This window comes from Tarenaya hassleriana, unplaced genomic scaffold (genome assembly GCF_000463585.1).
Source record: "Tarenaya hassleriana unplaced genomic scaffold, ASM46358v1 Cleome870, whole genome shotgun sequence".
NCBI classification, from domain to species: domain Eukaryota; kingdom Viridiplantae; phylum Streptophyta; class Magnoliopsida; order Brassicales; family Cleomaceae; genus Tarenaya; species Tarenaya hassleriana.
Window position 1 is genome coordinate 1 of NW_010971112.1, and position 10,590 is coordinate 10,590.

The 10,590-nt window shown below is 40.4% G+C and overlaps 2 protein-coding genes and 1 pseudogene across 2 annotated transcripts; 1 reads left to right on the top strand and 2 right to left on the bottom strand.

The window, feature by feature from the left end:
- Positions 1–3: 3 nt before the first annotated feature.
- LOC104803433 (metallophosphoesterase 1-like) lies at positions 4–1,516 on the bottom strand (the record flags this gene model as incomplete). Its single annotated transcript, XM_010527364.2, has 5 exons — positions 1,279–1,516; positions 679–738; positions 412–590; positions 166–301; positions 4–54 (listed from the first exon to the last, which is right to left on the bottom strand). Coding segments are annotated over exons 1-5 (555 nt in total), but the record flags the coding sequence as incomplete, so codon positions are not given.
- A 660-nt stretch (positions 1,517–2,176) lies between these two features.
- On the top strand, positions 2,177–6,743 carry LOC104803434 (annotated as a pseudogene).
- Positions 6,744–6,784: 41 nt separating this feature from the next.
- Positions 6,785–9,885, bottom strand: LOC104803432 (26S protease regulatory subunit 7 homolog A-like). The gene is made up of 10 exons (XM_010527363.2): positions 9,684–9,885; positions 8,896–8,977; positions 8,685–8,776; positions 8,512–8,589; positions 8,364–8,425; positions 8,047–8,191; positions 7,747–7,965; positions 7,479–7,660; positions 7,176–7,351; positions 6,785–7,079 (listed from the first exon to the last, which is right to left on the bottom strand). The coding sequence occupies exons 1-10, from the start codon at positions 9,768–9,770 to the stop codon at positions 6,922–6,924; spliced, it is 1,281 nt and encodes a 426-aa protein (XP_010525665.1). The 5' UTR covers positions 9,771–9,885; the 3' UTR covers positions 6,785–6,921.
- Between the last annotated feature and the right edge of the window lie 705 nt (positions 9,886–10,590).

The following is a 10,590-nucleotide window of genomic DNA, read 5'->3' on the forward strand; positions in this document are numbered from 1 at the left end:
AATCAAAACCCGCCGATATCTGATCCCAAATTCCTTTTGATACCGATCAAGTACCTATTGAAACTTGAAGAGTTATATTAATATATATATATATATATATATATGTATATATGTATGTATCTGACATAAGTTATTTACTGAAGAAGTAAATGATGGGTGAAATACCTCTGGCTTATGAGAGGCCACCCTTGAGTAGCCAATATCATGGTTTCCGGGAATGTAATAAACAGGGATATCTCCTACTTTGCCTTGTGAATTCAAACCAAATACATGTCTAAAGCGGTTTAAGGATTCCTGCCATCTAACCAAGTGCAGAAGATAACAAGTTTCAGCAACAACGGAAGCTATATATATCCAATGATTCACTTGTCTGACTGTAAAGGGAAACGGAAATAACATGGAGAGGCCTACTCTTCCTCGGACAAAAATGGGCCGCCGTCAAAATAATCACCCAGAAACAAAATCACATCCGGTTTGAAAGGCAAAATAGATTGAAAGAACGATCTCCGCAGGTTCAAATCAGTATAAAACTGTGCAAGCTCCAGAGCAAGAGTTCTCGATGGCAATCGGAACGATGTTTTATCCATGAGCTGTGGAAAAGAAAACCCGACCCTTTTGAGAAGATGAAATTCCAATTCCAAATACTCGCAGAAACAAGAAGAAGAAGTCATTCATTACCTGTGGATCAGCAATAACAGCAACTTTTGTAAATTTTCCAGAGCTACCTCCTCCATCAGTCTGAAAATGAAAGCTGACAATGTTAGAACATCGAATTGGGATCGACGGCCAAATCAAATACCACAAATATAGGGTTCCTACTCATTTTGCTCTTGTAGCTATGATGCCATTCAGACAGATCAAAGTTCCCAATATACTATATTTGCTAAAAGCGATTTTCAAATGTATGCTTCACCATTGCCAGGAACCCATATTGCACAATGCTTCTACCAGAGATTATAGTTGATGGTTCCATTACCAGAAACTAGAATCACTATCACAGATCAATAACAAACAGCACCAATTCTCCTTAAAAGATTTATCCTTTCTTCGGCTAATTTCGAAAAGCCATAAACTTTTACGAACCCAGAGAATGAAATTGCATTACTCAAACACAATCACCCTCTAGCAATGCAATTAAAAGCAAAGTCGAATCGGGTTCCATCATTTCAAAGAAAATATTCAAACTTCTCGAAACAAGATCGAGAATTTCTCGGGAAAATCTCCAATAACACGGATCAGAAGAGCACAAACAACGAGAGAGAGAGAGAGGAGGGCTACCTTGAGAAGAAGGTGGGGCCATGAACAAGAGACGAGAGAAGGAACCCAGAAAGCGAACATCTCGCCGTAGAGAATCGTCGCCGTCCATATGAGGCAGAGAGCAACAGTGAGTTTATGGTGCTGCTTCATCTTTCCTCGTATCTCAGTTTCTGATCATCTGAATCTCTCTCCCTCGAGCTTTTTTGCCTGAGAACTGAGATTTATGGTGTTTTGGTCAACAGCAAATTATCAAAAAACTGAAGAAAAAAAAAACTCGAAATCAAACCTATAAGGTTCAAGGTGCTCAGTTTCCTTCCTTCGAGGAGAAAACCGAAGTTATACCGGAACCAATAAATTTTTTACTTTGATTTTCTCGGTTTACAAAAAAAAGCTTAAACCAGGATTTAATTTTTCTATTTTGGTATTTAGTTTGGATTAAATTGAATTTATTTTTAAAATCTTCTTTAAATATATTATAATTTATTGTATATTTGATTTGGTTATACTCGAATTTTATACCATTTGATTAGGTTCGGTTTAATTTGTAATGTACCAACAGAAATGGCCGCAGCATTAAGGAGAATGAAAACGTCAGGTAGTTGTGACGTGTACTGTCAAAACAGCGTACTTTTATGGTTCTTGCTTGGAGAGGCGAACCACGTCATATAGATTCTCTATCGTTTTAAAAAAATTATATTTTTTTTTTATAAGAACTGTTTAGTATTTGCACGCTACAACATTTATATATATTGAGTATTTAGTTTTTTAAAAATTATATGATGTGTGTAAGCATAAGCATGGCCGTGAACAAAATTCGTAATTCCTTTGCGGAAGAATTTAAAGAAAAATATTTAGTAATCATTTTTAAAATGGATGAGAACAACCAAAATTTCTGCGTATAAGAACTTGCAAAAGCCCTAAACGCCTATTTCTGTGGCTGTTGGGTTTTTTTCTGGCAAATCGCGTTTTCCCAGCTTCACTTGGTAAATTAGTGTTAATGGGTATAATTAGCTTAGCTAAGAACATTTGTCATTGATAAACTATAAATCAAAGACATTTCAGGCCAAAAATATGAAATCTGTTCACCGAAAATCCAGTTTTTGCCATCTGGGTTTTTTTTCTTCTGACCCATCTGCATCTGGTTTGAGAGAGAGAGGGAGAGAGAGGGAGAGGAGGAGGAAGAAGAAGAAGAAGAAGAAGAAGAAGAAGATGATGATGATGGAGAACTGGGTGGCGGTGGCTCTGCTGGCACTCTGCATTTTTGAAATGGAGCCAAGGTTCATCCATGGCGCCACCGATTCATCAGACAGTGGGTTTCTTCTTGCCTGAATATCTAGGGTAAATCATAACTATATTAATAATAATATTCTAGGAATAATATCTTCCTATAGGTTGTGTTTTTTTTTTTCCCTTCTTCTTCTTCTTCCTCCTCGAAAGTCTCCATCTTTAATGCCGAATCCTTCACTTTCTGCAGTTTTAGCTTCGATTCTTTTCCAAGTATTAACCGTTACTCAGAAAGTTTGTCTTTTTGTTAGAAAAATATGTTCCTCTCATCTGAAATAGGTTCGTTTCCAGTGAATGAGTTTGTCTGAATCTGAAATCTTTTTTCTTTCTTGGGTCAAATCTGTTTCCCTACTCAAAAAGATTTTCTTACAGTCTCCTCCAGTTCGCAACAAGTTCCAACGATCTCAACTGATCATTTGCTCCTCTGTATCAGGCTTGTCAATGTAAACTAGAACCAAAATCTCCTTCATGTAACATGAAACCAGAATCTATAACCAAGTGCTGTCCTTTTCTGGTTCTTGGAAGTGACGATTAGCTTCAGAAATCAGGGTTCTTTGTGCAGTTGGATCATATATATCCTTAACGTTTTCTGGTTCAATATGCAGCTTCTGCACTAAACACCATGTATATCGGTATGAATTCTCCATCACAGCTATCACAATGGAAGCCATCGGGCGGCCACCCGTGTGACGAAAACTGGAAAGGCATTACCTGTTTGAGTTCACTAGTTACAAAAGTGTAATACTTTCATTCCAGCTTCCAGTTTCAACCCTGTGTTTTCTCCTTAACATAACATTAACATTCCTCTCTTTTTAACTTGCAGGAAGATACCAAATCTCGGGCTTTCTGGATCGATCAGATACATGCTGGATAGATTGACGGCTGTTACCGAGTTGTAAGATCATCAGCCAAATGTACAGATTTGTAACTCATTAATGCAGTACATGTTGTAATAATCAGAGAAACATGCACTGATCTAAGCAGCAATAACCTTGGAGGTGATTTGCCATATCAACTTCCTCCAAATGTTCAGAGACTGTAAGTTTGCTTGTGCCTTCTTCGATTTCAATGTCTCTGTTTTCGAGTTTTGTTTTTAATCCAAATCTGTTTGATCCAATGGTTTTCAGGAATCTTGCTAATAACCAGTTCATGGGCACTGCTCAGTATTCCATCTCTTTGATTGCTTCCCTTAAATACTTGTAAGTGCTGAGTTCAGTTCAATGGCCCCTTCATTCATAAATGTATTAAAAGAGAATTTTCCATTCAGACATTGATTTCATATGTTTTTGTCCTTTTGAAACACCAGAAACCTTGCTCACAACCAGTTCAAGGGGCCTTTTTTTGTTGACTTCGCGAAGCTCGTCTCCCTCGCTTTCATGGTAAGATCTTTTCCCGAGAGCGTGACCAGTTCAAGTTTTTCCTCGTGTTCCTGAGTTGAACGTGAAAGAAGAAGAAAAAACTAAACTTTTTTGATGAAATATCAAATTCTTTTTTCAGGGATCTCTCGTATAATTCTTTCTCGTGTGCTCTACTGGGCAGCATTACCTCTCTCGCGAGTATACAATCTATGTAAGCATCATCCGTCGCAGTTTTTTAAACGTTTAAAGAACTCATATTGCACGGCCTTGTGTTACTCATCTGTTTAATCGTTTCACAGGTATCTTCAGAACAATCAGGTCACGGGCACGATCGATGTCTTAGCCAGCCTTCCTCTCGAAAATCTGTGCTTAAAAAAAGTGTATCCGTTCAAGATTGTTAACCCACATAGCCGGTTTTTTCATCATACACATCCGTTAATGTTGTTCTTTCGATTCTCAGTAATATTGCAAACAATAGATTTACCGGATGGATCCCGGATTCTCTAGAGGGCTTTAACTTGTAGTAAGTTGTTTCAGTGTGCAGATACCTCGGCTCTTTTAGCACCCTTTTCTGATATGTTTCGAGATTTCCCGCTACAGGAAAGATGGTAACTCGTTTAGCTCGGGGCCTGCACCTCCACCACCTCCTGGTACACCTCCGGTCTGTAGATATCCGAGCCACAAACCTGGAGGAGACAAACACCTGTCTAATGGTGATTCCAGTGACGGTGGCTCGAGAAAATCCGGGATTGGAGCCGGTGGGATAAGGGGCATAATTGTCTCGTTGTCAGTTGTTTCAGCTGCAGTGTCTTTCGTTCTGTTAAAGAAAAAAAGTTCAAAGAGTTCATCCATGGATATCATATATCATTTCTGCCAGATCTTGGCAGCTCCGGTCCCAAAATTCCTGCAAATCAACAACCACTTGCTCTTGCCTCGAGTGCATTACAAGGTTCGTAGCAAGGCTATGCGTACATATACTCGTGTATGTGGATGCTTATAATGGTTTCGATCCTTCTCTTGGTTGTATCAATGCTGCAGAGAATAAGTATATTCAGAGTTTCTCGCCACTTGAAGCGAAGAATCAGGATGTCTCATTGTCGATTAATCTCCGGCCTCACCATCTGACCGACGTAAATCATTTGATGAAGACGATGATTTATCAAGAAAGCCTATCGTTGTGAAGAAGAAACCCGTTATCTTTCCTTCAAACGTGAAACCATATGCAGTTGCAGATCTCCAAATAGCCACCGGAAGTTTTGCCTTAGAGAATCTCCTCGGAAAAGGGACGCTTGGGCGTGTTTACCGAGCTCAGTTTGAGGGTGGAAAGGTATATGTAAACAAAAATCTAAACTTTTCACTAAAATCTGCGCATTTTTCATGACAGCAGATGATGATGACACTGTTTTTTTACTCGAATATCGTCTTTTTAGGTTCTTCCCGTGAAGAAAGTAGATTCATCATCTCTTCCCGGTGGCCGGGCCGATAATTTTGCCGAAACAGTGTCAAAGATTTCTCGGATGGATAACCGGAACGTGACAAAGCTTGCTGGCTACTGCTCTGAACACAGGCAACACCTTCTGGTTTACGAGTTCCATAAAAATGGCTCCTTGCATGACTTTTTGCATCTATCGGAAGAAGAAAGCAAACGGTTGATATGGAATTCACGCGTCAAGATCGCCCTCGGGACGTTAGAGTAAGTCTGAAACATTTTATGGATTTTGCCAATTCGGATAGAAGAAAATAATTCGTGGAAAGTATCGTTGTCTGTAGATACCTTCATGAAGTGTGCTCACCATCTATTGTCCACAAGAATATCAAATCCGCCAATATTTTACTCGATTCGGAGTTGAATCCTCACCTTTCAGACTCGGGTCTCGCAAGTTTCTTCCCTACGGCCGACGAGGTATATATATATTCTCTAAACTCTCTAAATTGTTTCATCAACTTCTTATGCTCCATACTTGCAGATGCTGAACCAGAACGATGAAGGATTCGGATACAGAGCACCGGAAATTTCAATGTCTGGTCAGTATTCTATGAAGAGCGACGTTTACAGCTTTGGAGTTGTAATGCTCGAACTTTTGACCGGGAGGAAGCCATTCGACAGGTACCAACATTTCCTTATCAAATCTGCATCTTCTGATTTCAAGATTGTGTCTGAACACGGATAGTTAACCGTGAAATCGACAAGCAAAGGCTGGCATTTTGGACAAGTTTCAACTTTTCAGACATCGCTTCTATCTTGTGTTTTCCGTTACAGAACGAGGTCGAGGTCTGAGCAGTCACTGGTAAGATGGGCGACGCCTCAGCTTCATGACATCGATGCACTGAGGAAAATGGTTGATCCGTCTCTGGAAGTGCTATACCCGGTTAAATCTCTCTCTCTCGTTTTGCAGATGTTATCGCTCTCTGCATACAGGTAAATGCATTTCTCTGAAGGAATGCCCCATTAAATCACAATCCAGAGACAAGAACGATGCTCCAAACAAATCTTTGAATGCTAACTGGGTTTTGGTTTTGTTGATACAGCCTGAGCCAGAGTTCAGACCACTGATGTCTGAAGTTGTACAAGCATTGCTGGTTTGGGCGCAAAGGGCTAATATGAGCAAGAGAACCGTCGGAATCGATCATTCCCAACGATCTGGTAGTGCGGAGGCCAATGATTACATGTAAACTCGTTACCGGAAAAAAAAAAAACTGTACTCTAGGTCTCTTGCTTCTTTGATCGGATCACAGAGGACAAAGAGACAAAACCAGAGTTTCTGTAACATGTAACTTTGTTTAGTCTCTTTAGATTCCGACATGAACATCCTTCCCCTCTGTGTAACCCAAGTTGATTCATCATTGTTGGTAAATTATATGAAACTCGAAAAGAATAGAAGCTGTTTGGTAAAAAAATGAGAAATTTTATAAATAAATAAATAAAAAAGGTGTTTCAGGCTTAAGTTTTTTTCAGACAACAAAATAATGAAACACTGAGGAGTGAAGACTTTGGTCAAGTTCATAACAGAAGAGAATGTTATTAGTTGTAGACCATGTACTTTGGAGTAGCACTGAACTTCTGGTAACCCTTTATCACTTTGTTCACAGCGTCCAGGAAATCCTTCTCCGTCACCGTCTTTCTCCTCGCCCTTATCGCAAACATCCCGGCTTCTGTACACACGCTCCTGATATCAGCTCCTGCAGAAAAGATGAAACCGGGACTCAAAAACGTATTCGCCAGAACAAGAAGAAGGGTTTTGAACGGGGAGATTTCTTAGGACAATGGGATCATACCAGTAGAGTTTGGACATAACCGGGCAAGCAGTTCAAACCGGATGTCTCTTTCACAGTTCATGGTCCGAGTATGAATCTTGAAGATCTGTGTTCTACTTTCAAGATCAGGAAGACCGAATTCTACCTTACGATCAAGACGTCCAGGACGTAAAAGGGCAGGGTCTAGCGTGTCAGGCCTAGACAGAACAGAACCAAACAAAACAAAAACAGAGGCGTCCATTGAGTCAAGTCAAGCAAGTATTGAGTCGGGTAGTTATTCATGCAATTGAAGATTTTAAACACGGGGATCGATCTGGACTAAACCTGTTTGTCGCCATAAGAACCTTGATGTTTCCACGAGCATCAAACCCGTCAAGCTGATTCACAATCTCAAGCATTGTACGTTGAACTTCATTGTCACCACCTACTCCATCATCAAATCTTGCACCACCAATTGCATCAACTTCATCAAAGAACACGATACATGCTTTTTTGGAACGTGCCATCTGCAGGTCGGTAACAACACAAATCAGAACATAGATACTTCAGACAACAAGCTCGGAACATAAGAAGGGTTTCGGGGGTTCATTACCTGAAACAGTTCTCGAACCATCCTGGCTCCTTCACCGACATACTTCTGCACAAGCTCACTTCCAATAACCCTGATGAAGCAAGCATCGGTCCTATTGGCCACAGCTCTAGCCAGAAGAGTTTTACCAGTTCCAGGAGGACCGTAGCAGAGAACACCCTTCGGAGGGTCTATTCCAAGCTTCACAAATTTCTCGGGATGAAGCATTGGCAGCTCAACGACCTGGTTCAGTCATAGATTATCAGTCATCAATATAGGTTTCGTTACAGCCATATGCTGAAACAGACTCAAACTCAAACATACTTCTCTCATCTTCTCAATCTGCTCCTTGCATCCACCAACATCACTGTAAGTGACATCAGGCTTCTCCTCGACAGTCATCATGGTCACACTCGGATCAATCTTCGGAGGCAGAGGAATCTGTATCTGATACTTATTCCGATCAACTCTGCAGGCAGAAATAACAGATAACAAAATTTCACAAGTCTCATCAATTATTAACTACAAGTGCAAGAAATCAACAAAGATGGGACGACGGTTAGCAATGGCAAGCAACATAAAAGGATGCAGCAGAAGAAGGCAATGGAGCAAACCAAATTCCTCATAAACAGCAAACATACCCCACTCGCATGCCTTCTTCAATATCAGTGGGAGAAACTTTATCACCAAGACCCACAACGAACTGCAGTTAAGAAAACCAACATAATCAGTAATCATGGCAGTGAATAGACTCTACACTCAGGCACTTCCTCCCATATATAAATGTACCTTTGCAATCTGCTTGACGTTTATCACATACTTGGCATCTTCAGTGTTTGGACTTATTATCTTTGTGCATCTTGCAACCTGGATGGTGAGAGCGTCAATTTTAAAAACCCTTATAGTTTACCTTCAGAAAACAAGTATTTTCGATAAATATCTTTATGAGGAATAAGAAATACCTGAAGGGGTTGCTCTTCTTGCATCATCTGCTTATCTGAGACAAGATCCCATTGACTGGGAGGAGCTAGCCCAGTATCAGATTCCTTGATACCTGCATTTAAGAAAAAGAAGTTTATTTAAGGTTCAATTGCCTGAGAACAACTCAGTCATACCGCAGAAATCACAGAGAAAAGCCAACCCCAATTCCACAGGAGCAATAGGAACACATACCGCAAAGATCATTGATCTTCTTGGCAAGATCCTTTATTTCTTTCTCAGCTTTCTTTATTGGTGCAGAGTAAGGCCCTAAACCCTGAAAATAATCAGAATCATTAAGGCAGTAAGATACAAAGGAACACTGGAAAAAAAGGGCATACAACCAGGAAAAGCACTTCCCACCAACTAGACAAATTCCATCAAGGAAAACAGACGAGACACGAAGAACAAGGTAAAGGCAGAAAGCTGGCAACTCAATTAAATGCTTTCATGGGATGAGACAAGAGTCACAAGACACGGCTCATACGACCAAACTCCATAACATATGGCTGGAAAAAAGGAAAATACTAGCCCATTAGATCAACAGGCTCATTGAGGGGTATCCATTCAAAAAAAAAAATCCCAACTAAATTCATCTAAACCCTAGGTGAAACCTGAAGCCAAGAGTAAACTTGCCACGAAACTATGCTCATCCATCACAACCCCAGACCCGTAAAGCCATTATCAATCAACAATAACGTCTACGAGCCCCGCGACAAGACGAGGAATCTTGCTCGACGAACTCAGAGCAGACATCAACCCGGTCCTCAAATGAACCAGAACCAGACAAAGTTCGAGAGAGAGAACGACAGTCCGCCAAACTAAAAGCTGGCGACTTGGAGTTCCACACAATGTCGAACAAAATGGGAACTGATAAAAAGTCCATAGCAGATAAAGCAAGCTGAATCTAGGATTTGAGATGACCCAGAGATCGAAATTCGAACAAACCAAGATGGAAATAGAATCAGAATCGGGAGTCATACATAAGTCTTGAGGAGAGCGATGTCGTCTTCGTCAAGCGGACGAGGGTTCTTCTCGTCTCTGATCTCGTCTTCAATGTCTCTCGCCATTTGATTCGCTTCGCGATCCCGATAGGAGCTGGACAAGTTGAAGACAGTATCTTTATCTTGAGTTCAAGAATGACGATGTTTCGTGCCGGAGAGGAAAATATAAAGAGGTGAATTTTCCATTTCTCTCTCTTTCCATTTTTATGTCCTTCCTTCCTGGCTGGCTGGCTGGTGTGGCGAAGAATCATCACGTGATAGGCACGTGCAATTTGGGCTTCTCGTTTGGATTTTGGGCCAAAATTGGGCCATGCTAATGCTAATCTTAATCTGATCAATGGCAACTCAATAGAGCTCATATGTCACATAAATATTGTTAATAATTATCACAATACAAACCACTCATTATTATTATTATTATTGGATACAAAATCATAGGATATACTAACTGAAAATTTAAATTCATTGAAGCAATCACACCCATATAACAATATATAATGAATTCAAGATATAAGCAAAATATGAAGGAAAGTTCTCGCTGGTTTCAAGATTCTCTTTTTGCAGTTCAAGATTCCATCTTGAAGCAGAAAAGAACAAATTTTGGAGAACAGCTACATCAAATTTTAGACGCGATCACGGTATTTAAGAACGTCGAGTTTGTTCAGATGGAAAAGCTTGCAGAGGTCTCCAATGGCGTCCTCCTCCATCTCCTCGCCCTGCAAAGAAGGCGGTCAAGCTTTTCCGATGGCTGCAAAACCTGATCATGTCCCGAACAACCGGAAGAACTTTCAGTAGGGGTGGGCAATTCGGTTCGGGAATCTGGTCCCGAACCGTACCGAACCGAATAATTCGGTTTCGGTTCGGTTCGGTATTATATAAAAATACC

What these genes read in the sequence shown, in the direction of transcription:
- LOC104803432 (XM_010527363.2), bottom strand. Translation starts at nt 9,770, where the DNA reads ATGGCGAGAGACATTGAAGACGAGATCAGAGACGAGAAGAACCCTCGT. An exon ending in GAAGATCAATGATCTTTGCG is followed by an intron (nt 8,777 to 8,895) that starts GTATGTGTTCCT and finishes TCTTAAATGCAG; the next exon opens with GTATCAAGGAATCTGATACT. An exon ending in TGGTTCGAGAACTGTTTCAG is followed by an intron (nt 7,661 to 7,746) that starts GTAATGAACCCC and finishes ACCGACCTGCAG; the next exon opens with ATGGCACGTTCCAAAAAAGC.